The sequence below is a fragment of the Ascaphus truei genome, chromosome 13 (genome assembly GCF_040206685.1).
Source record: "Ascaphus truei isolate aAscTru1 chromosome 13, aAscTru1.hap1, whole genome shotgun sequence".
In the NCBI taxonomy this organism is placed as follows: domain Eukaryota; kingdom Metazoa; phylum Chordata; class Amphibia; order Anura; family Ascaphidae; genus Ascaphus; species Ascaphus truei.
In genome coordinates this window covers 50,801,852-50,829,412 of record NC_134495.1, presented here as the reverse complement: position 1 = coordinate 50,829,412, position 27,561 = coordinate 50,801,852, and the positions used below count along the sequence as shown (strand labels likewise).

The 27,561-nt window shown below is 42.5% G+C and overlaps 1 protein-coding gene across 1 annotated transcript; it reads right to left on the bottom strand.

Moving 5' to 3' along the window:
- Positions 1–9,298: 9,298 nt before the first annotated feature.
- On the bottom strand, positions 9,299–26,773 carry LOC142464663 (uncharacterized). The gene is made up of 5 exons (XM_075568022.1): positions 26,664–26,773; positions 12,549–12,736; positions 11,073–11,150; positions 9,590–10,309; positions 9,299–9,481 (listed from the first exon to the last, which is right to left on the bottom strand). The coding sequence occupies exons 1-5, from the start codon at positions 26,771–26,773 to the stop codon at positions 9,303–9,305; spliced, it is 1,275 nt and encodes a 424-aa protein (XP_075424137.1). The 3' UTR covers positions 9,299–9,302.
- Between the last annotated feature and the right edge of the window lie 788 nt (positions 26,774–27,561).

Here is a 27,561-nt window from a genome sequence, read left to right as displayed (position 1 = left end):
GGTTTTAGCACAGCTTATAGGTCTGTTGCAGGCTTCTCTGTGTTATATGTGTGTGTGTGTGTGTGTGTGTGTGTGTGTGTGTGTGTGTGTGTGTGTGTGTGTGTGTGTGTGTGTATATATATATATATATATATACAGTGCTTGACAAATCACCCACAAATCTACTCGCCGAACCAAAAAATCTACTCGCCACCTAGTCCCGCCCCAACCCCGCCTTTAGTCCCGCCCCTAGTCCCGCCCCCAATCCCGCCTCTAATCCCGCCCCCAGCCCCGCATTTAAAAAACCCATAAATGAAATAAATTGAATAAATTCCTAGTAAGAACATTCGTTTTTGACATAAGTTTATTTATTATATTACATTATACTACAATTAGTCCTTGTGTATAAATGTCAAATCTAGAAAAAAAGCCAGATGTGAATGACTAGTTTCCTGAACCCCTTAACCAGTGTCTGGACGTCCCCACTTCACAAAATTTAAAGCAGCAATCCCGCCTGGGATCTTACCTGATCTGCAGTCCGTCAATGTCCAGGTACCCTCATTCCCGCAATGTTATACATTGGAGGGGATGTGTTCCCTACCTGTCTTCTGGGTTAGGGGGGGTTCCGATGTCTCCCGTGTGAAGCTTGAGTCATATCTGGAAGAAAGCAGTATAGGTTATTTCGGTGTAGTGTAGGGCAGTTAAGATATACAGGGTAAATAAGATATCCAGATCCAGATTGTGAGACAGAGAGACGGAGAGAGAGGGTGAGAGAGATGGAGAGAGAGGGTGAGAGAGATGGAGAGAGAGGGTGAGAGAGACGGAGAGAGAGGGTGAGAGAGACGGAGAGAGAGGGTGAGAGAGACGGAGAGAGAGGGTGAGAGAGACGGAGAGAGAGGGTGAAAGAGACGGAGAGAGAAGGTGAGAGAGACAGAGAGAGTGTGAGAGAGACGGAGAGAGTGTGAGAGAGACGGAGGGTGAGAGACAGAGAGAGGGTGACTGTGGGGGGATGGGGTGATTGGGGGTGTGGGGTGACTGGGTGGGGTGATTGATTGGGGGGTGGGGTGATTGATTGGGGGGTGGGGTGATTGATTGGGGGGTGGGGTGATTGGGGGGTGGGGTGATTATGGGGATGGGGTGATTGGGGGGATGGGGTGATTGGGGGGGTGGGGTGATTGGGGGTTTGGGGTGACTGGGTGGGGTGATTTATTGGGGGGTGGGGTGATTGGGGGGTGGGGTGATTGGGGGGGTGGGGTGATTGGGGGGGTGGGGTGATGGGATGTCTGACTTGGTGGGGATTACTGACTGTCTGACTGGGTGGGATGACTGGGCAGGGGGTGGGATGACAGACTATGGGCCTCATGCAGTAAGCGTTGATAAGGGAATTATCGCCATTTTATAGGCAAAATTGGGTTTGAGATTCAGTAAGCGCCGATAAGTGCTTGATTTCGCCAGGTTTCGGAGCCGATTATTTTGTTATGGCCATTCGCCTGCCGATAAGCCTGTTTTCGCCACTGATCGCCACTTTTTTAAATCGGCTGGATTCAACAAAAAAAAACAGCTTATCGGGCCTGATCGGCACTACGAAATTGAGATGTTATGGCCAATTTCTCCCGCCAACTAAAGTTGGCAGTTTGGAGGGGAGAACGATCGCTAAGGCTGCCGCAACGGCACTTAGAAAAAAAAAACTTCTGTACATCAATGGAGTCAATGGAGCGGGGACGTATAACAGTATAGTACTGTTTACGTTTCATTGCTCACAATACAAACGTCATTTGCATTACAGTGTGGGGGCATTCCCTGCATTGTGTCACAGCTGACGTGTATTATTTGCATAACATTATACTTTTACATGTTTGCAGCATTTGCGGGTCACATTACTCATCATGTGATGATGTGCCAAGGGAAAATACTATACTCAACTCTTAAAGGAGAACCTCACATCATATCACACATTTTATTGAACTGAGCGACAATTATTTACATGATGTTACACATGTCACACATGTCACACATACACAGTATATTCATGTTCCTTTACATTACACAATGCTTGTAATGTTTCACGCATCTTTAAACGTACATGTACATCTAAATTCTCATGTTTACATCTACGTTTGGTCCTCCCTATTTTCATGACGTCACTTATTGGACGATCAATCACATTGCATGTTTACATTGTAACCGTTGCATTACAAGCACTTCAACCTAACTTATACACACATGTACAGTAATTCATCATTGGGACACCTTGTAAACTCATTCTCTAGCAACTATCCTCCTTACAGAAATGCATGCATATGCACACGACTATTCATTGTTGTCAACATGTCACAATAACATGGCTAATTACACATGTTACACAAAACTTTTCCCACGTCAATCTCAGCCTTTTTGTCTAATTACATGACTGACTGTTGCGTTCAGAAGTTTTACATGCATTGCACATGCAACTATTTATTTGCAAGCAATGTTTCTACAAAGCTTCACGTCACATCATTGGCAAATATCATCATTCCCTGCAGAATACACACAACAAATACTTATAACAAGAACTGCACACAGCTTGCCACAGAAGTACTTTATTATGTTAATGTAACACCTTGCATTTTACTATGTCACCTGACATCATCACATACCTATTTAAAGGACGCCCATTACCTGATCATTCACAGCTACTCATTTCAAAATGTTGAGATTGTTTAGGAGACGGAGGAACATTCTTTTCTATGACATGCTTGATGATGAAGACAATCATATAGGGCAAGGGAGGGACACACCGAGGGACAGTGACAGGGACAGTCACGCGGATACGACAGGGACAGGCCGAGGGACAGGTAGAGGGACAGGAGATCAGAGGAGAAGACAGAGGAGACAAGTTGTGCCTCGTCCGCGTCTGTACAGGGAGAGAACCCTGTTAGATGGGATGAGTGAGGAGGAGATTGTAAGTCGCTATCGTTTGAGTTCAGCAGCAATCTTAGCTCTTTATCAGGAGATAAGGGGAGATTTAGATTTTTTCACAGCCAGAGGTCGTGCAGTCCCTGGGCTTGTTAAAATGCTGTGCTCATTACATTATCTTGCTTCCGCGTCATACCAGACAACTGTGGGCATAGTGGGCGGGGTCTCGCAATCTACATTCTCGCGGGCCTTGACTCAGTTTCTCTATGCACTCAATAGAAGCGCTAGGAATTATATTCATTTTCCTACAGAGGCGACAGAGTGGCTGGAAGTCAGGACTGGCTTTTATAATATAGCAGGGATACCATGTGTGCTGGGTGCAATCGATTGCACACATGTTGCTTTGATTGCACCTAGTCAGAGTGAGCATGTGTACCGCAATCGTAAGCACTACCATTCACTCAATGTACAGGTGGTATGTGATGCGACGATGAGGATAATGCATGTGGTACCCAAATTCCCTGGTTCCAGTCACGATTCCTCCATCCTGAGGAACTCTTCAGTCTTCCATGCGTTCGAAGAGGGACATTTTGAACATGGTTGGCTGCTGGGTGAGTACACATTTACATGTTCTAACACAAAACACATTTTTATTTAGGAATGTTGGCATTGTACAATTTGATCACTAATGTCAGCTTATGTGTGCTCCATTCATTATAGGTGACTCAGGATACGGAATTAGGCCGTGGCTCTTGACTCCGGTGCTAAACCCTCAAACTGAAGCAGAGGAGAGGTACAATGCAGCCCATATATCTACAAGATCTGTTATAGAGAGGACATTTGGCCTACTCAAGACCAGATTTAGGTGTCTGGACAGAACTGGTGGGGCTCTTCTATACAAGCCTCAAAAAGTGTCTGATATTATCCTTGCCTGTTGCATTTTGCACAATGTTGCACTCAGGCACAATGTACAGTCAGACCTAGCTGAGCCTGTGGTAGACGAGCATCCCACCCATGTAGCTGCTGAAAATGAACAAACAGCCAGTGGTGGCCAGACACGCCAGAATCTCATCAATTCATTTTTTTCTTGTAAGTACAAACATATATGTTCCAAGTTCTACTTTTATACTTACATTATGTTATCTTAACAATAATGTTTTTTTATATACCCTTCTGGTAGGACACAGATGAATATGGGTTGCACACCTTTCTTCTCTCTGCTGTGTGCACAAAGGGATGTGGCACCGGTATGTTATTGTTGCACAGGTTATATAATCCCTCTTCAATTTTACTTTAGTTGTGTGTATGTGAATACAACTGGGGTAACAAAGCACTAATATTTTAGCATTGTGTTGTTCCTTATGCTAACACAATACACATATTATGCCCATACTCATTCATGCTTCTAGTATGCTTACATACAATGTTATTGGTGCAGTGTAACATGTACATCCATATGATGTGTACACCAGCCTGATTTACATTTTGAATGTCATGAAATATACATGGTGTTGCACATTTAACACCAAATACACACTTTGCTGTGTTGTTTACGGTACTGAAGATGGCATGTCAATGTTTGCAATTTATATATTGTTCCTTTGCATTATAGGTATATCTCCAGTATGACTGATCATGGTATGTATATTTGCTGACATCTCTCATAAGATGTGCATACCTCAATCTTCCTATAATTATTTGAAGTAAAAACCCAACATATTGCTTTTAACACAAATGTAACATACATGTACTTTCTGTATCATGTATATGCATTTAGCTACTCTTGAGCTTTCATGTGCATTGTATTAGAAAATGATTACTCACATTTCATCACATTTTATGTATGTTTCCTTATAATTTCCATTAATGTAATATAGAGGTGTTTGGAGACAAGGGGATAACTGTACTTATTTGTTTACTTATGGGAGCTCATTCATGACGGATGAAATTGACTGATCATAACACTCCATGCATGAATGCCTGTAATCACAACAATGCGTACTACATCTTATATTTAGCAATGTAGGTGTTTTTTAATGCTAAGAATTAATAGTCAACATTAATTTACATTTGTGACATGTGTATGTATAAGTCACACGTGTGTGGATGTGTCCTACATGTACCAAGTGTAAAACTGTTAACAGAGAAGACAAATTTGTCACTAATGTTACTGTCATTTAGCATTTATAATTTACCAATATGACAATGTTGGTAATATTTTTGCAATATAAATCACGTCACTTCATCATTATCATGATGATAATTATCAAGTATTGTCACAATTGTAACGTCAATCACGTGCACATTAGCATAGACACACTTTGTAAGACAACTGTTTGTGTCTGTATCAATTTGTGTAGGATCCATGTATAACACCGACAAATGATAACACCAGCTTTATTATGGTAGCTTATATCATCATATTGACTATACTATGTATTTTTAGAACGTTTAATAAACACAGTAAACTATAGTTAGTTAGGTTAATGAAATATACACAGAAACGTACTTCATTACATGATGTTGATGTCATAATCAGAACATCATGCATTGTAGGGGACCACAACATCTGGCCAATAACATTATTTGCTACAGTCCCAAACCATTTTATCAACATACCCATGTAACAAGAGATTTTTAACAAGAAATGGCTAGTTGGTTGTAAGTGTCCTTTACATTGGGAGAAGGAGTGGCTCAGTGAGTAAAGACACACACTGGCACTGAGATTTTGAAGCAGGGGAGTCTGGTTCAATTCCCGGTGTCGGCTCCTTGTGACCTTGGGCAAGTCACTTTATCTCCCTGTGCCTCAGGCGGCAAAAAATAAATTGTAAGTTCCACGGGCCAGGGACCTCAGCCTGAAAAATGTGTCTGTAAAGCGCTGTGTACAACTAGCAGCGCTATACATGAACATGCTCATATTATTATTATTATTATTATTATTATTGTTACATAGTTTCGACAGTCATACGTTCCATTACACAATAGAATTCACAAATGTGTTAGCAGAGTGGGAATGGTTGTTATATATAAAACACACCATGCCATAAAATGATAGTAGTCATTAAAGAACACTCAATAAAAATTCATGAGGCACTATTTTGCAACATCATTATGTTAATTAAGTGCTTATGCAATATAGGCATAAGGGTATCACATTTTTAATTGTTTGTTAATAAGCGCTGCAAGCAATATAAAATTAGTTCCATATGTAGTATAGTAGTCGGTGGCTCCTCCTCACAATCATCTCATATAAAGGTAGACTCTTCTGAAATCATACATTGATCCGATTGTATCTTCCCCGACATCTCTGAAATACAGCAAACACATGATGGTCAAATATGGCACCTTACTATATATGTATCCGTGACAACGCATTACACAGCTCTATATGATTGTGTACATACACACGTCACTCACTTATATGTTAGAAGTACAAGTGTACATCAGTATGTAATGTTTCTTTAAATTTGTAGCAGGCATAACTATGTATATGATGTGAACGTTGCCTGTATACTGAAAAATGTGCGCGCACATCTTAGTGTGCGCACGCACTTCACGCTTGGCTGCACTAACTGTTAGCGCATGCGCAAAACAAAGCGTACGTTGTGCGTTCAATACATCTTGAAAATACCATTAAACATAAAATCTTTATTTCAAATACAATGAATACGAAACTACATTCGTTCTAAACGAGTACATCTGTATTCTTTTTAAACAGACGTGTTTGGACAGAAAGGACGGCCGATAACACAATGCGCAAATGCAATACGTGTGACGTCATGTTAAACCAGCGTGAAACGCACGCTAACACTCCTCCCACTCAATTAACATTCAGCTAACGCCCAGTTGACGCCTACAAACACTGAGCCGCACACATGACACACTGCAGTTACCGTTACTATAACAAAACATGACAGCCAATAGGCTTTGAGGCGCGCACGTCGCTTGGGGGCGGGACTTACATCCGTAATCCTTTTTAAGGACGCCTTGGGCCATGACAAGGGTCCCACGTCATACGTGGTGGACCCGCTTTTAAATGTTGCATGATAACAAAACAGGTATGTGTTAGAGTTATGTTAAAATGTTGCTAATATGTTTAAAGGGATAGGAAAGTACGTATATTTATTCCGTCAGCAATGTGTACTACTCTTTCAGGTTATACTATATTGTATTCGGCAACAATTTCTTTGTGATCGCTACATGTTATGCAGTCTGCAATGTTACGCTGTATCCACGCATTGAAAGGGAAAATGGTGGTTAAAAAAAAAAAAAAAAAAAAAAACATTTAAACGCACAGTCAACGCATAACGGTTGTTATATTTACCATTCTTCTAGAATTAACTGTTCGTCTGGCTGCAACTGGTCACTCCAGAAATGCAAGGCATTTTCATCCACGCTTGACCCACCCGCTGAATCCAGTATGACACACATCTCCTCCATGAAGCGCTCATAGGAATCGCCACTGCTTTCTTCAAACAATTGGTCGGGAGGTAGGTTAATTTCTTCTGGTTCCCATTCCAATGCATTTTCAGCTGAAAGGCTTGGTACATAATCATAGTACTTTTGTTGTTGTACAATGTGGGTTTCAGGAATGGAGGGTGCAGATATTGCAGCAGGTATCGATTCACACGGAACAGTAGTAGCGGATCCATTGCTATTGGCATTAGGAATAAATATGCCTTTCACAACAATATATGTGCCCTCTTTCAGGGTAAAATGCTTTTCCTTTGCAATCTTCCAGAAACCATAGGTGTGTTCTAGCTTATCCTGCACACGTTCAAAAAAGTCATTAGTTGATAAAGTGAATCTTATTGAGGAATTAAAATTCCGCGCATGCCTACGGTCTTGGTAATAAGGATATTTAGCTCGAATCAAATCATAGATTTGGCGTGTGCTTGCTTTGTGTCCGCGACTGTTTAAAATTGCTTCTGAAACCATGTACTTATAACCTAAGAGGGGATTCATATTGTTAACGAATTCATCAGCCATGTCAGAGTAGCACAAAAGATGTGTGCAGTTCTGTCTTCTTTGCTCATCAAAATGATTCTGCTCAATGACTAACAAATTCCTGTGTTTCGTTTTCAAGGTCAACAAAAGTAACTACTTTTACTCCTTATTTCAAACGCCAATTGGATGTGTCCTTTTAATTGGTTTAAGTTTTGTGGTTAGTGATAGGCGAATGTGGGAAAAACATGTATCATTTTTTTATCTCGTTTGTGAAAACATTCCTACACTTATTTCAGTAACATTGAGTTTTCTAGAAAAATAACAAAGAGCACTGTGTGAAAATAGTGCTTAGACAGCCATATCAGTAAATACACACACCTGCAAAATGAAATGTTTTTTTCCCACATACATTTCTGTGTGTATTTGAAATTCTGGTTAACTACCTGTCTGCATGAGTTTAAATACGTGTGTATCTATATATATATAAATATATCTCTCTCATAAAAATATATATATATATATATATATAAAGTGTATATTGTACTATATGTATAGTGTGTGTGTGTGTGTGTGTGTATATATGTATATGTATATATATATATATATATATATATATATATATATATATATATATATATATATATATATATATATATAATGTATCTTTTTTTTTTTTTTTATATTGCAGGAGTACACACAACATATTGATGGCAGTAAGTAGGCCTTGTATGAAACCTATTTAAATGGTGATAAACATGAGTGAATTAAGTAATAAACATTTGTTTGCACCCAATAATGTTAGAGGCTCACACTTAGTATAGTTGTCAAACATTAGGCCTGTATTATTAAAATAGTGTGTTTTCACAAGGAAGCATGAAGTGTATGTTTTTTGTAAATACATCTATACCAGTTTAGATAGTACTATATATACACACACACACACACACACACACAGTGTGTGTCTGTGTGTGTGTGTGTGCATATATCAATACATACTACATATATATTAGTATCAATTCAGAGATTTTCTTGAAACAAGAACACATAAATGATTAAAGGACAACATTACAATGGCCACCAAAGGTAAGTAATATTTAACACAAAATCCTGCTGTACACGTACAAGAAAGATGTTTGCAGTTAAATAGGTGCTTTTATAATTGCATGAAAATAATATGCACATGCAATGATTACATCAATTAACACACCCAAATGCAATGTTTTGCTGCAAAGTCAATGGCAGCTTCTCTAAACTTAGCAACTGGCTCCTGGTGGACCATTACTGAACAGACGATTAAAACATAAATATTTATAACACTATTCATTAATTAGGAGTGTTAACATTTCCAAAACTTCACGTGTACAAGAACATACTTGAAAGTTTGGAAACAACACAGTCTTCAGCATACATACAATAGTAATTAGATAATCTGAAGTCAACAAAACAAGGCCAAAGACATATTTTCTGAATTATAACATTTATTTTTTTTGTTCCTTTTGCGAGCGAGTAACAGGCCTGCTTGTTGTCTCTTGAATTTTCCTTTTTCTTTTGCCACCAACTTTAGGCACAACAGAGCCACTTTGAGTGGCCTCTGGCACTTCACGGGCAGGGCTTGTGGCCAGTGACTCACCTACAGGGCTTTTGGGCAGTGATTCACCTACAGGGCTTTTGGGCAGTGATTCACCTACAGGGCTTTTGGGCAGCGATTCACCTACAGGGCTTTTGGGCAGCGATTCACCTACAGGGCTTTTGGGCAGTGACTCACCTACAGGGCTTTTGGGCAGTGACTCACCTACAGGGCTTTTGGGTAGTGACTGTTCACGGACAGGGCTTGTGCCCACTGACACATGTGAGCAAGTTGGTAGACACTGCACAAGTGATGGTTGGTCTGTTTCATGTGTGTCTTGTTTTGTTTTTGTCGCCTCCTTTGTAGGTGTCTGCTGCTGAATTTGTACAGATGGCAGCGGTAGGATGTCATCAGGAACCTGCACAGCAATGTCTGCTACTTGACCGGTAACATTTGGGCCTGGTGAATGAATATCAGATGAATGTGGTGAAAACTGACCTGCATGAACAGATCCTGCCTGTGAGGTGTTGAATTGTGGTACATTAGTCATTCTCCAGTAATTAGCTTGTGTTTGCTGAACAACTAATGCTTCGAATGAGGTGTTGATTTTTTGCAACTGTTTAGGCACTTCAATGAAGACTCTGTGGAGATGTGCCAATTGTGAAACTGTTTCTTCCTGCAGTGCAATCATCCTTTCCAGCACTGTCATCAGGTCAGAATGGCGACGATTTTCTGCTTCCACAATTTTTCCCTCAGAAGCTACAATTGCATCATATGTGGTATTTGCTGGACGTTTTGGCGGTAAAACAGTTTCAATTGGAACCTCTTCATGGTCACTTGCTTGTATTTGTGTGTCTATGGCGGCGGCGGCGGCATCATCATCATCATCATCATCATCAAAATCCTCTTCATCATGTTCTACAAATAAATGTACACATTATTAAATGTCATGTTAATCTCTGCTGTGTTACTATGTAATTGTACTGTGTCATAAGTAACAACTAACATGTTTCCATACGTTTTATAACCTCACATTAAAAACTACCTTGACTTAAGAATAATGTTTGGACTCAGTATGAAATATGAGTGAATGAAAACTTGCTGTAAACTCACAACTCCTACATGATAGTTAACATCACTAACACAATACAAGTTGCCTTACACTTCATTTTCACTGACACTAAGTAATCCTATTTAAAGAAGATGTGCAAAACAAATAATGAACATGACAACATAACATATAGAAGAGCACATATTACACTGCGACACACTTTATTCGAGCTTGGCTAGTCCCACGAATTCGGGTATACCCGGGTGTATTGAGGTTTGTGACTGTTTTCTGCCCGAGTGCATTGAGGTATTTTCCAAGCAGGGATTGAAGCATTTTATTCCCGCTGGCTGCAATACTGCACAGTATATATATATAAACTGCATTACAATTCATGAATTTATGCCATCTGGTAGACACGCGAAGCATTGCAGCCTATTAAATCCTAATCATTATCATTTAACAGATCAGCCGCCCATCAGCCAGGCATGAACCCAGGCTGGGAAGGCAAATGCAACGGGGCTTGTCAGAGGTTAGGAGTGGCGCATTCCAGGTATCTGCCAGGTACATACCGGGTATTTGCTCGAATAAAGTGTGTCGGTGCAGTATATGGCCACCAACTGATACACTCACCTTCTAGGTGTGTTGAGCTGGCTGACCCAGGTGAAGACACTTGTTCAGTCTCAGGTGACACATGTCCTTCAGGGGCAACTATATATAACAATAACATAAGTTTTACATTTACATGTGTAAATATTGAACAAACAGTTATTGTATGTTCTGTATTTATGAGTACCTAACAGCATCATTTCCTTAACCCAAAATGTGTGTGTGAAAGTGAACATAAATAGTTGTAATAACAATGTACATGCCTGTGTACTTAGAACTTTTGAGTTCCCTAACATAAAACATACTATGTTCCTGCAGTAATGCGTGAGGATAAATAGATAAAATTTGTACATAAAAATCATATGTTGTGTAGTGATATCAGTATCATAATGTACATAACTATCATGAGATGACCATTCACAATGGTTATCATGAAGGTGGTCATATTGCAAAAAGTGTTGTTTTTGGTAGAGGATATGTGTGGTACATTAATATAAGATGTGGCACACATGAATGTGGCTGTGACTAAACAAGACAACACATGCAGTGTGTGATAATGTGTCGTTGATAGTAGTAGTTCAACTATAGATATGAGTGAACTAATGTGTGACGTACGGTTTGATAAGTAATGAGTTGTTGGGGCATTTAGTAGCTAAAGTGAAGCTTTCAAATGAGTGTGATTAACTTCAGTTGTGCTAGTCAGGTTGTAAGAACGGTATTCCCTTCCCCAAAAAGCCTAATCAGCCACACCTTTCAATTACTTGAAACAGGTGAAAATGGTGTGAACTAAGTTGACCCTAAAATGAGGCTGTAATTAGTGTGTGTGCTGAACCCCACCCCCTCTGTTGAAGTGTATGCTGTGATGAGATATTAATTGCAGCTGCTTTAACACAATGGTAGATGAGCTAAATAGTCGTGTGCAGTTTTTAAGTTATGAAAACAATGACATAAAATATGATACGTGTGCCTCATTATGCTGTCTGTATATGACTTAAAGCAAAAATGGACCTTTTCATAAACAACTATAGATGTGTTAGTGCAAGTGATGTTTGTAGGCCGTTGCATGCAATATATTTGATGCATGCTTAAAATAGGCAGTAATGTCATGTTTGTCGGAGTAAATTAAATAAAATACACAATAATATTCTACATATTTATGTTCTGTACCTGTAGTTAGTAATAATTTCTGATTAACATGTGTTACACATGTGTACTACCCTGTTGTTCCCCATCTTCGCCCACCATCAATTGCTTCCACTGCAGCAATGCATTTTGGGAATTCACATGTAAATGAGCACACAATGGCACGTGCTATATTAGTTACTGCTTTTAGTAGGACTACAACATATATGTCTATTTTGAGATATATATATATACAGAATCAGACATATACATATATAGATGCAGGTATGCTTATATTGTGAAGACAGTATAAAAAGCAGTGTAACTATGCAAAATAACTGTAAGCAACGACACGCCTAGTACAGTAATATTTCTCACCTGGTGGAAATTGTGAGGGGTAAATTCCTATATCACGGTCACCAGGTAAGCCTTCCACGACGACGGGAAGTAATTTTGCCCGAAGCAGCTCCTCCAATGGACTTAATATGAGACGTTGTGGTGTCGGCCCACCTCCAGTGCCAGTAGCATGCACGCGTTGGTGTTGTATTTTCTTTTTCAATTTGGACCTAATATCATCAAATCTCTTGTGACAATTCCGCTTGTCCCTCACATGATTCCCACACGCATTGACACCAATGACTATTGTGTCCCACATTTCTTTTCTGCTTGCTGAACTTGTCCGCCCTTGAAAAACATATAAAATATATGAGGTAAATGATTAATAATAGAAGCACCAGTTTCCTACACTGCTAGCTGTTCCAAGAGATAGCAAACATGCTGTTTTATGTGTAATATGTGAAGCACATGAGCATTCACTACTAAACCTATACATGTAAGCAAGGTTGCATTCATATTGTATGCAGTTATGGCAAATTGACCGCCTGTGTTTAGTTGTCCTTGTAAGGCATGATAAAAAGCTGTGTTTCCAGACTAATTAACATAGAAAGATATTCTGAACCCATATTTGCATATGAACAAAACTCAGATGACCTAGGATCACATGTATTTGAATAATAAATGTAAAGGTACACTTACCTAGTAAATGTCCATATATACTGTCATAGTGCTCCAGAATGCCAGTGACAAGAGCTGTATTTTCCTGGTCATTGAAGCGAGGATTACGTGGCTTCTCCACACGTTTCTTCCGAGCAGGTTTAGGGTCAGAGCTTGGCTGGTGCTGACTGGACTCTCCTTCTTCCAATGGAAGAGCCTCCAAAAGCTGCCCACCAGCAAGCACGCCACCACCATCCACCCCATCAGCAACTGCGCCACCAGCAGCACTCACAGCACCAGCACTCCCACTCCTAGCACCAGCACTCCCACTCCTAGCACCAGCACTCCCACTCCTAGCAACAGCACTCCCACTCCCAGCAACAGCACTCCCACTCCCAGCAACAACACTCCCACTCACAGCAACAGCACTCCCACTCACAGCAACAGCACTCCCACTCCCAGCAACAACACTCCCACTCCCAGCAACACCACTCCCACTCCCAGCAACACCACTCGGTGCACCAGCAACATCACTCCCCTGAACAGTACGTTCACTCCGACGCGTACTCGCACGAGTAGCACTCCCACTCCCACCAGCATCACTCTTCCCACGCTTTGCGGGCATACTTCCAGCACTCACAAAAAACAGACAACTAATGTACAGCCAATCACACGAAACACTTCCACATATAAAACAAGACAAAGATGTAAACAAAACAACAATGGACAAAGCTCACCCAATACACAACAAGTCTCTCCGTCAATATGCAAATGTTCAATCAGCCAGCTCTGTGCGTCTCTCTCTCTCTCTCACTCCCAACAACACAGAGAATGATTAGCAGTACACGTTGCCTTTAAATATGGCGCGCAATCCAATACATGCTTGTTTCGCCTGATTCAGCAAGATTTGTGATTGGGCAACCTATCAGCACCCCGCCACGCACGCCGATACACCTGTGTGTGATCGGATAATCATCGTGAGAGTGGGCGGATTTGTTTTCGGGTTCATTTTGAATGTATTCGGCACTTACTGCATACGGAGAGGAAAAATCGCCATTAACATGACTAATCGGTAAACTTGCCGATTTCACTTAATCGACGCTTACTGCATGAGGCCCTATGACTGACTTTTGACTGACTGGGTGGGGGGGTGACTGACTTTTGACTGACTGGGTGAGGGGGGGTGACTGACTTTTGACTGACTGGGTGGGGGGGATGACTGACTGACTGGGTGGGGGGTGACTGGGTACCTCTGGTGTCCTACATGTTCTCTCTCTCTCATACACACACACACACACACACATACACACTCTCTCATACCCATACACACACTCTCTCATACCCATACACACACTCTCTCATTCCCATACACTCTCTCCCTCTCTCTCGTATACCCCTCTCTCTTTCTCCCATACCCCTCTCTCTCTCTCTCTACCATACCCCCCCTCTCTCTCTCTCCCATACCCCCCTCTCTCTCTCTCTCTCTCTCTCTCTCTCTCTCTCTCTCTCCCATACCCCTCTCTCTCTCTCTCTGTCCCATACCCTCTCTCTCTCTCTGTCCCATACCCTCTCTCTCTCTCTGTCACACACACACACACACACACACACACACACACACACACACACACACACACACACACACACACACACACTGCTACTACCTCCCACCCCGCTTGGGCAGCGGGAGCACCGGAGGGAGGGGAGAGAGACACCCGAGCCGCGCGGGCACCGGAGGGATGGGGGGGAGGGACACACGAGCCGCGCAGGCACCAGAGGGAGGGGGGAGAGACACACGAGCCGCACAGGCAGCGGGAGCAACGGAGGGAGGGGGGTGAAGCACCCGAGCTGCGCGGGCAGCGGGAGCACCGGAGGGAGGGGGGTGAAGCACCCGAGCTGCGCGGGCAGCGGGAGCACTGGAGGGAGGGGGGTGAAGCACCCGAGCTGCGCGGGCAGCGGGAGCACCGGAGGGAGGGGGGTGAAGCACCCGAGCTGCGCGGGCAGCGGGAGCACCGGAGGGAGGGGGGTGAAGCACCCGAGCTGCGCGGGCAGCGGGAGCACCGGAGGGAGGGGGGTGAAGCACCCGAGCCGCGCGGGCAGCGGGAGCACCGGAGGGAGGGGGGAGTGACAAGCGAGCCGCGTGGGCAGCGGGAGCACCGGAGGGAGGGGGGAGTGAAACCCGACCCACGCGGGCTGCACCTGAGGGAGCGGGGGTGAAGCACCCGAGCCGCGCGGGCAGCGGGAGCGCCGGAGGAAGGAGGGAGAAACACCAGTACAGTATATATAAATATTTATTACAGTGCGTTAAATTCCCCCCCACCTCAAGCATCTGTCCACAATCCTCTCCATGACCGAATCAGTGCAGGTCTTGTAAGCAGGAGGTGACACAATTATACAGGATATATAGGAGGAGGAGCAGCAGATGCACGCACGCGCGCACCCCCAACCACCCCCCCCATTACTTACCCGTGCAGAGAAGGAAGGGCGGTTTGAAGTCCTGGCAACTCCAAGCCTCGTCACAGCCAGAGGGATTTTTTTTTTTTTCGAGCAGGGGATTTTGTTTTTGCAGAGCAGGGGAAAAGCTACTGGCCACGAGCCAATATCCGATCGCAGCTGGAGAGTTGGCGACCGGGTTTGTCGAGCACTGTATATATATATATAATACAAACCAAATAGTTGATACTGTTTTGTGGCTAACAAAATGCTTTTATTTGTGTGAGCGTTCGAGATACATTGATCTCTTCTTCGGGCGATGTTTTATATATATATATATATATATATATATATATATATATATATATAAAACAAAAAAGTGTGGCGCCAAAAAATAAAAATATAACTGTGATAATTTGAAATAATTATAACTATAATTAATAAATAAAAAGTTGTGTAAAGTGAATATTGTTTAAAAATATTAGTATATCTCTTTAACTAATGTGACCTAAGTGCATTCTATTATAACACAACCAATAAAAGTAAACAAAACAGTGCATAAACGTGCTGAAAAAAGAGAAAAAGAAAGACACAAAAAAAAAACTCCAACCAGTCCTTCAATAATTAGTCCATAATGATGAGGTTTCTGATGTTGAAAGGGGTCTTTAGGCTGCTCTCACATGGGGTAAACCAACTCCACAGATATCTACAGACAGAAAAAGAGAGAGAGCGCACGCCCCATAGCATAATACTGCATAAAATTTATTAAAACAAGGAAGGGGATGGGGGGTAGGGGGGGGGTAGGAATCGCACTTACAGGATGCAAATAGTTAAAAGACAATTTGTGATAATATCACCACCATCCGGTTCTGGATACTGGAACACGTCTCCGTGGACTCCTTCAGGGCTGCCAGACACGATAACCAGAGATCAGATGATGAAGGCTCCGTTCGCTCTCTGCACAGAGTCCAAGGCTCCAGCTCACACTTTCAATGGCCGCCGATCGTATTCCCGCGCTTGGTGTAGGCTGCTGCGCGTGCGCGGCGTCGTCGTGATGACGTGATCGCGCTCTCAGTACCCTAACGCGTTTCGTCACCTGATCAGCCCTTTGAGAAAGTTACCGGTCAGGTGACGAAACGCGTTAGGGTACTGAGAGCGCGATCACGTCATCACGACGGCGGCCATTGAAAGTGTGAGCTGGAGCCTTGGACTCTGTGCAGAGAGCGAACGGAGCCTTCATCATCTGATCTCTGGTTATCGTGTCTGGCAGCCCTGAAGGAGTCCACGGAGACGTGTTCCAGTATCCAGAACCGGATGGTGGTGATATTATCACAAATTGTCTTTTAACTATTTGCATCCTGTAAGTGCGATTCCTACCCCCCCCTACCCCCCATCCCCTTCCTTGTTTTAATAAATTTTATGCAGTATTATGCTATGGGGCGTGCGCTCTCTCTCTTTTTCTGTCTATATATATATATATATATATATATATATATATATATATATATATATATATAATCCACAGAAGCAGCCGGCACTCCACTTGCAAGTAGAAAAAATTGGGTGCTTGTCCCATAAAGCAATAATAAACCATACAATACCGTTTGAAGCAAGAGATCAGGAGACAGCACTCTGGTAAGTTTGATCACCAGTTTTTGTATTGAAAAAGACACATAAACCGACGTTTTAATCCCCCAGTGGGACCTTCTCACCACCTTGAGAAAGGTCCCACTGGGGGACCGAAACGTCGGTTTATGTGTCTTTTTCAATACAAAAACTGGTGATCAAACTTTCCAGAGTGCTGTCTCCTGATCTCGTGCTTCAAACGGTATCGTGTGGTTTATATATATATATATATATATATATATATATATATATATATATATATATATTTATATATTTATATATATATAAAACTAACGTGTTTTGCATTTGAGTGTATACATTCAATATACATAGAATAAACCCTCTGGTATTTCTCCCTCTGAATGCCACTACTGTAGCTGACCCCGTCTGGGGCATGGATGGAGAATACTAGTCTGATCCCTTCGTTCTTGCTCTGTTTGCACCTCCGGATACCATCAACTCTAGCAAACTACTGTAAATGTTTTGTAGTCCATCGAAACCCGGTATAGGATTCTGATATAATAGTACCATTCCTGGACTAAGATATGAGAAACACAGGGAAGGAATTCCTGAATGCCCATAAAATGGGCCTATGGGATGAATAAAGTTAGTCGGGTGTCTTAGGCTCGTTATATACTGTGTGCGGCCGTGCGTGCGCGCGTGTGAGGTACTGTATGTAGGTGTATGTATATGTGTGTGTATGTATGTGTTTAAATATGTTTTGAAATAAATAAATTAATACTTTAATCATTTTTTTTATTAACATTGTACATACATACACACACACATACGTACATACACACACACACATACATACACACATACACACATATACACACATACACACACACATATACACACATATACATACATTTCAGCGGCGGTAGCGGTGCAAATTCTTTATTTTCTCCATCTTCCCCCCTGTCGGCCAGTTCCACACTCCCTGCCGTGCACGCGTGCGGCACCATTATAGAATGGCTGACTAATCTCAGCCAACTAAAGCTGCCGCGCGCCCGGCATAGCGTGCGACATATTATAGAACCGGCCAAAGAGATACCTCAGGATATTATGGCCCATGTTTAATAAGCAGTCTCCTGCCTTTCGGCACTGGAAGACCACCCACAGCACATTGACATGCATAGGCTGTAACATGTCTTCCAGCACCGCAATGTTAAAGACTGCTTAGTATGTGTAATGTGGCAGCACCTAAGAAACAGGTATCCAAAAAGTGCATGGTGCCATATATCTGCTGGGAGGCGGTTCCATGAATCCACTACCCTTACAATGCAGACAAATGTTCTCTTAACCCTAATTTCCCCCTTTCTGGTTTCAGTGCACTCCTCCTTGTTCTGAAGTTTATTTTTCACTTGAAAAGGTTTGTCTCTTGCATCCCGTTGACGCCCATGGGATGGATATACGTTCATTCACAGAGGGAGCCTTGGTTGGGCCATTTAGCTGTGGCCGTTTTATCCTGCATGTGTTGCATCTAGGACAATTAGCATTAGGATTAGGGGTTAAGGTTTTGAGGGTAAGGGGTTAAGGTTACATTTTTTAGGGTAAACGGTTAAGTTTAGAGTTATTATAGTAAAGTTTAAGGTGTTTAGGTTAAGGTTCTGGCTTTATCGGGAAGGGGTTAAGGTATACATTACCTGCGGTGGCGACCTGTCCTGGCGGCAAAATGTACCGGCGGTGAAACGGCCGTAGCTGAATGATTGCGGATAATTGTCCTAGACGCTGGATACAGAAAGTTTGTTGTACAATTTATAACAATTCCATACTTACATGAAAAAAATATCATTAATAAGAACAGGGAAGTTAATACAATTCGGGGTGGCAAAAAAATGCTATGTACGATTATGCTGCTAATTAATGCCAACACTTGCGTTAAAGCAGCTGTCAAAGCTGCGTTTTTTTTAGATTAAAAAATGTCTATCTGTGATGAATCAATGTTATTGTTACTGTACGTACAACCGATATTTTCTCCTTGTCTTCTGTTAGCAGTTTAGGGTCATCCAACACCTCATACTGTACATACAGTATATTCTAACTATACCAATATATATTTTTATTTTTTTATTTATAAAAATGCTTTACCAGGAATTAATACATTGAGAGTTACCTCTCGTTTTCAAGTATGTCCTGGGCACAGAGTTATACAAATACACACCTTTTGTAAAACGCTGTCTACACTGAGGGCACTTTACAATTCCTGCATATATCTATGGGTTATTATCATCACTGGCTAGCTTGTACAGTATCTCTATAATATTGCTAACGCACTACTGCACATCCTGTAGATGGTTGTTGTATCCAGGTACACATGGAATTATTGCATCCAATTTGAACCTATATCCACCAAAGGGGATTTTATACACACCTTGTATATATTTCACCAATTTTTGAATATATGTTAATAATTTTTTTTTTTTTTTTTTTAGTACATTGGGAGTGTGGTTACCAATAGCTGTCTTGAGTATTACACTCGCAGACCACTGATTCTTCCCTATATTCTGTGCACGCAGCTGAATGAGTGCAATTATACAGAAACCTTTTTTTATTTCCCATCTTGGGGAAACATTTACAGTATGTGCTCTATATTGACCAATTTTTCATTTGCACCTCAGCTTTATTACTCATTTATAATACAGGAACAAAAAAAAGATCAAAATAACAGCTGCTCCACAAGGTGAAAAAATAGGAAAGCTCACCAGGAAAATGAAAATAAAAACAGTTTATTTAACCTACATAAAAAAACAGGAACTAACAGTGAATTAACTCTCCTTCCACGCATTTCACGCGCCCTATGGTGCTTTTATAAGGAGTTTCTCTCTTGCTTCCTTTATAATACACACTAATGATTATTAGGTTGAGCGGAAGGACACTTACAGTATTTGGTCTATTGGTATACTGTACAGTAGGTTATCACATAGATACTCAATGTGTTTATTGCCTTACAGTGTATCCTTAAGCACATTTAATGTAGTGCATATTTATGCTGTTTATACTGTTTAAACACAAATGACCGTAGTAGTTTATTTACAGTACTTCTGTAACTTTATTTAATTTACTGTTAAAGAGTAAAACGTGAACACACCAAAAGGCATTTCTAAAAAAATCAAATGTTTATTTTTTAAGAGAGAATCAAATAAAAAAGTAATACAGAAATACAAGTCGTCTCTTCTTTCAAGTTTATAATCTTCTTTTATTTATTTTTCTTATTTTGACCCGACTGGCTGTTCTTAGCCATCTTGTTCTGTAAAAGATCGAGACAATATTAAATATTGGCCTGCACGCCACCAAGATTTATAATTGCATTTTATTTTAAAAAAATTCTCGGATACATGTAGGCACATTGTCCCGGCAATATCTCCCCTTGAAAATGCAAGCATGACTCAACGCCAGGGCACCCTGCTTCAGCAAAGCCCAGAAAGGTGAATGGGGCACAGGGATGAATAAGTGTCCCTATAGCTGACGGGGTCCCTAGGTTAAGGGGGGTACCCCAGTTAGTGCCCAGGTGATCCAGAACCTGTATTGGTTGTGGGTGTCCCCAACCGTAGATAAGGTTGTGGGGGGACTCTCAGAGTCCAGACTAAGTCCCAAAAGATAGTGTAAGGGGAATAAGGCTGATAGGAATACAAGTACATCTTTCTTATTCTATTCCCCATACGCAGAGATTTGGGAATGTATTAAACTATACTTTATTAATACTGTAATGCAGGGGTGAGCAAACTTTTTATGCCGAACCCCCCTTTTCATCCATGAAATTTCTAGTGGAATCAAAGTCACATGAAAAAAAAAAAACCTTTATTAAACGGTATACAATGTAAATAGAAATATGTCTAAATACTTACAACAGCTTGCGCTTGCAAAATTAGGCTGCATCCATGCTGTCTCTGAGAGTGGTGACATCACAAACTCTCCAAGCATGAGCACAGGGTGAGCACACAACACATACTCAATCACAACCAACACAGACACAATACACACACAATCACAACAAACACACACAGCATCACAACCAACACAACACACACACTCAATCACATCACACACACTCAAACAATACACACACTCAATCACAACCAACACAGACACAACACACACACAATCACAACACTCACAGCGCAACCAACACAGATTAAAATAAACAGATTTAAGCCTTGCTCTGAGTCTTCTAGGAGATGTGGAATCGCGACACAACGATAAAGAAGCTGAACTAGCAGCTGCAATGTGTGAAAGCAGAAATGCAGAAGGACAGCTTCAAGACCTGAGGAGGGACCTGGATTCTGACTGCACTGGCCGCAAGATGGCAGAGATACAAAAGGGTGACCTGGAGGAGGAGCTCGGGGCTATAAAGACTGAGCAGGATGCAACGTTGGACTCTAATGCTGCCCAGCAGGAGGTTTCTCAGCTGAAATTGGAGAAAAAGGTTACAACCCTAAGACAGACACTTGGAACACTGAAGCAGTCCAAGGAAAAGATGGCAGTAGAGTCAAGACAAAAGGAAGCTATGAGGAACAGTAATGCATAGGTGTCTCCACTACAGGAAAAGGTATTGACCCAGCCCAAGCGTCCGTATCCTAAAGAACCTAATGCCCACGGAGACAAGGGTACAGTGAAAGCTGGGGACATCACTCAACTGTAAAACAAGATCACAAAGTTTGAACCGCCGGAACAAGTGATGCGCTCCGGTATGACTGCAGTGCCCGTGGGACCCAAAGTAGATTCATTGCCATGAGGGCAGCCACTGTAAAGAAGCAGTTGCAAATGGGACAGAAGTGTGTCCGTGATCGTAAACCGAGAAAGACCTCACGGATTGTACAACGATACTCCCGTCAGAGTAAGTTAAGGAATCAAGAAAGAAAGACCCAATCCTATGAGTCTGCTGACTGTAATAGAGATGCACCATGGGGTGCACTTGGTGTTAATGAGAATCCCGTCCAAGCTGAAATACTAAAGCTAAATGGTGTAGAACCAAACATAGGACTTGTAGTGAATGACTGGTCTCTAGTCTCAAATGCTGAAGGTACACTAATGGAGGAAGGTCCAAAGGCCATCACCGCTGACGCGGAGTTACTTCCTTCACAAAAGAGAGCCAAACTGACACAAGACAAAGAGGTAGCGAAGTACCAGTCTGCAGGCACAGAAGGCCTGGTAATTACCCAAAAGGAAACATTCTTCAATTGGAAGTCCAGAAAGAAAAGGGAGGGACGTCGGATGTTTACGACTAAAATGCTGGTGCACAGGAATGGTGCACGGGAGCTCCACAGGACAATGTTATGCTGGATGGGAAGATATGTGACAGTCACTGTCCTTATGGATTAAAGAGCTAGCGGAGTGGATAGGTTCCGGTATGCAGGAGGTTAAGTTTCACTCTGTGAGCTTGCTGCACCTGGCACCAATTAAGACAGCACTCCTGAGAGACTAAAGGTTTAAAAGGCAGGAAGTAACCTGCACAAAGAGAGTAATATGAGCAGAGTGTAATGACCTCTGTCTTTGGCAGCATCGAGGTCGTCAGTTATTTTAGTGAGGGCTGTTTCAGTAGAGTGAGCAGTGCAGAAGCCAGATTGTAGAGGGTCTAGAAGAGAATAGGTGTTGAGAAAGTGTAGCAATCGAGAGAATACAAGATGTTCAAGGAGTTTGGAGGCAAAAGGCAGGAGGGAGACAGGTCGATAGTTAGAAGGGCAGGTAGGGTCAAGATGCTGTTTTTGAGTAATGGTATAACTGTTGTATACTTGAAGGAGGATGGAAAGGTACCAGAGTAGAGGGAAGAGTTAAAAATCTGTGTGAGCATAGGGATTTTAGAAGGAGCAAGAGGTTTTAGGAGATGGGAGGGAATGGGATCAAGAGGGCAGGTGGTAGAGGGAAAAGAGGAGATCCGCTGTGACACATCCTCCTCCGAGATAGCTGAAAAAGAGTCAAGAAAGGCAGGAGGAGAGTTACACAGCGGTGTGGTATGGGAGGAGGCAACTATTGGGACGTTCTGACGTATGGATTCCACCTTTTCCTTTAAAAAGTCAGCGAAGTCCTGAGGTGAGATGGAGGAAGAAGAAGATGCAGCTGAGGGTGGTCTGAGTAGAGAGTCAAAGACAAAAAAGAGTAGGCGTGGGTTAGACTTGTGTGTGTTGATTAGTGATGAAAAGTAGGTTTGTTTAGCCTGAGAGAGGGCCGAGTTGAAACAGGACAGCATAAATTTGTAGTAAAGGAAGCCTGCAAGCGTATGAGATTTCCTCCAGAGGAGCGAGTGGAGGAACGCAGCATGCGTGTGTGGGAGTTTAGCCAGGGTCTGGGGTTAGAAGAGCGAGGATGGCAGAGAGAAAGAGGGGCATGTAGATCAAGAGAGGAGGATAAGGCAGAGTTGTAGTTCCTGACCAGGTTGTCAGTGTCTGAAGCAGAACTGAGAGAGGAGAGGCAGGAGCGTAAAGTGTAATCAAAAGCTGGTAGGTTAATAGAACGCTTGTTTCTGCAAAAATGAGGGCTAGATGGAGAGGCGGAGAAGCGAGAGAGAGAAAATGAGATGAGGTGATGGTCAGAGAGAGGAAAAGGAGAAATTGAGAAATCGGCGAGAGAAAAGTTTTTAGTGAAAACCAGGTCTAGGTAGTGGCCATAGAGAAAAGAGGAAAACTGGCGCACAGTCCAATGAAGTGGGTCCCAGGATAACAAAAATAAATATTTATTGATGTGAAAACATCCAACAAACGGAGGAAAGCAACCTCCTACGCGTTTCGAACAGTAGTTCTTTGTCAAGGACAAGGGAGCAAGCATTCCAAAGGGCATTCCAAAGGGCACAAGAGAATGTGAGAGAATGGGAGAGAGGAGGGAGGGTGGCAGGGGATGGGAATAAGGTTGGAGGGGTTGACACCAGAAGGAGTAGAAGTTGCATGTGGGAGGTGAGGACGAGAGCATGTACAGTAGAAATAAGACAGGGACCAGGATTGGGAGAGATATCCCCAGAAGCAAGGAGGAGAAGCATGGATAGAAAGAGAATGTGTGATAATGATTTGTAGGGGTGTGTTTTAGTGCAATGGATATAGCTGTGGTGTGTCAGAGAGCGCAGGTAAGAAAGGAGTTCATGTGAACTGAGTAGTTGGGAAGAAAGGAGAGATGGAGATATATGAATAGAGTTAGAGACATGATGAGGCTGGTGGAAGGAAGTGCATAATTTGAAAATAAGTGAGGTTACAACAAATATAAAAAATAAAGGTGGCATCACAGCAATCGTTAAGTGCTGAGATGTGCAGTCTGGGATGATATCCTCCTTTCCAGCGTAGATCAAATGCAGGAATTAGAACCATTAGGTATTGTCCACTTTTCCACTTCTTTTCGACCTTCCTTTTTAAACTTCATCTACTATTATGAACATATACAGACCGGCGCCCAAAAGAGTCCAATAAGTCCCAAATAAAGTTCAACAAATGAAGGGGGAGAGAATCCAGATGGTCCAATCACTAGAAGATCTCCAATCCAGGGGTCCGTAGCATAGGGACAAAGACAAAAAAAAATCATAGTGTAACTCATAATATTAAAATTGAACAAACAACACAAAACACATAACAAGAGACATAACACTTAACACAGAAGCTGAAAATAAAATAACTATTTATTAAAACAAAGGAGCCTGCTGCAGCGGGTCATCAAGGGGTTAAAACCCAAAACCCTACTTACAGCAGGACCGGAGTATTTGCATGTGTGTAACCAAGTATAAGCAGATGCCGGTAGCAGTGAGGGTCCTCGTGGGCTCCCCGATGTATGGTATGCGTCCCGTTTCCCTCCGGCTTCGGTGAATTCTCCAAGATGGTTGCAGGGGAAGGGGAAAGCACACACAACTGCACATGCACCCCTGAGGAAGTGACGTCATTCACGAAACGCGTAGGGTCAGATGTCACGGCGCCTTGGAGAAGAGCTGGTTGTGAGAACGTGTGAGACCAGTGAAGCAGGATACAGCGTCATCGTGCTATCGCGAGAGAGGCTGCATTGGACGTGTGCAGTTGTGTGTTCTTTCCCCTTCCCCTGCATCCATCTTGGAGAGTTCACCGAAGCCAGATGGAAACGGGACGCATACCATACATCAGGGAGCCCACGAGGACCCTCACTGCTACCGGCATCTTCTTATACTGCACCGACACACTTTATTCGAGCAAATACCCAGTATGTACCTGGCAGATACCTGGAATGCGCCGCTCCTCACCTCTGACAAGCCCCGTTGCGTTTGCCTTCCCAGCCTGGGTTCATGCCTGGCTGACGGGCGGCTGATCTGTTAAATGATAATGATTAGGATTTAATAGGCTGCAATGCTTCGCGTGTCTACCAGATGGCATAAATTCATGAATTTTAATGCAGTATATATATATATATACTGTGCAGTATTGCAGCCAGCGGGAATAAAATGCTTCAATCCCTGCCTGGAAAATAACGCAATGCACTCGGGCAGAAAACAGTCACAAACCTCAATACACCCGGGTATACCCGAATTCGTAGGACTAGCCGTGCTCGAATAAAGTGTGTCGCCAGTGTACTTGGTTACACACGCGCAAATACTCCGGTCCTGCTGTAAGTAGGGTTTTGGGTTTTAACCCCTTGATGACCCGCTGCAGCAGGCTCCTTTGTTTTAATAAATAGTTATTTTATTTTCAGCTTCTGTGTTAAGTGTTATGTCTCTTGTTATGTGTTTGTGTTGTTTGTTCAATTTTAATATTACGAGTTACACTATGATTTTTTTTGTCTTTGTCCCTATGCTACGGACCCCTGGATTGGAGATCTTCTAGTGATTGGACCATCTGGATTCTCTCCCCCTTCATTTGTTGGACTTTATTTGGGACTTATTGGACTCTTTTGGTCGCTGGTCTGTATATGTTCTTTGTGCTTTCTCTGGTATTGTTCTGCTAGTGTTCCTGGTTGCCCCGTATACATTGTGTTCTGTTATATTTTCTATTTAGTTTTATTATTTGCTGTATCCCTATTTTAAGGGATTGTAGCGCCAAAGCACTTTCTTTTGTGTTTTCATCTACTATTATACTTTAAACATGTCCACTTAAAAGCATGGTATTAAGTGCGCGTGGTCCCAAAAGTTCTTGTATATCCCAAAAAGTGTGAAATTAAGTCTCTCTGCAGCTCCTCACTCTCCCGTGATCAGCGGGGCAAGCAACCGAATATATACATATATAGCAGGGTGCAAAAAGAGAAGAGAAAACACAACATTAGTATAAATTTAAAAAATAATTCATATTTATAATATGCATGAAATAACACTTACATAAAATTGGATCACAATAAATCCAAACTTCACTGGGGGAGCTGGAAAGAGGGGTAGAAGGGAGCGTGGATGCCACCACATAGGCCAGATCACAAAAGGGCTCGATGTTCCGGTGGTAAAGTTCGTCAAGTTCAAACACCAAAAATCCACCCCTGCGGGAGACTTCCGGTGACGTCACCGCCTATGGATACCTAAAGGGAGAGCTCCCGAGCCCCCCGCTGTATAGAGTGCCAAAACAGCGGTAATCGGAAACCAATTCCTTACCAATCGCAAGAAAAGTGTAGGGGAAGGTCTCAGGCATGTCTCATCGGCTGAAAAAAACAGCTCAGCAGAGCGTCTCTAACTATTTTCCGCTGAGCCAGAGGACAGCAGGGAGCTGCGGCCTGTCCCAAGATGGCGACGAGACCAGCACGCGGGAAAACCCTGGCGGTGCAGCCGATCGGGAACCAGAAGGAGTAAATAAAGAAATAAAGAGTATCTTGATGCCCTATTTTCCAAGATGCGCCAGAGCTTCCAAGATGACTTGTCAAAAGCGGTACATACCTTAAGAGCAGATATGAACCGACTGTCTGAACGAGCAGACACTATAAAAAGCAAAGTGGACATCCTGGAGCAGGCTAATTCTTCGGTGGAGGATGAAACTAATAGAATGCAATTCGAAATTAGAGCACTCAGGGAGCACGCCGAGGAGCAAGGAAACCGAGATCGCCGGCAGAAAATCCGGGTCAGATACATACCGGAGGTGGTAGAAACTGAGATGCTGCGACCCTACCTGGTTGACCTTTTCTCTGATCTGGTCCCGGAGCTCACGCCAGATAAACTGGAGATGGACCGGGCTCATAGAGCCCTAGAACCCAAGTCTACAGATCCTAAAAGGGCAGGGGATGTTATAATTAAACTGCATCACTACCTAACAAAAGAAAAAATCCTGAATGCCAGCAGGGAAAGGGGTAATGTGCAGTTCCAAAATTCAAGGCTGGAAATATATAGTGATCTATCCAAGAGCACGATAGATAGAAGAAGGGAACTGAAGCCCCTGACCCAGAAACTGAAGGACAACAACATAAAATACAGGTGGGGTTTCCCCTT

Coding starts and splice junctions, on each gene's coding strand:
- LOC142464663 (XM_075568022.1), bottom strand. CDS start 26,773: ATGCCTGAGACCTTCCCCTACACTTTTCTTGCGATTGGTAAGGAATTG. Junction 11,151..12,548: donor CCCCTCACAATTTCCACCAG/GTGAGAAATATT, acceptor TGTTATATATAG/TTGCCCCTGAAGGACATGTG. Junction 10,310..11,072: donor CAGCTCAACACACCTAGAAG/GTGAGTGTATCA, acceptor ATTTATTTGTAG/AACATGATGAAGAGGATTTT.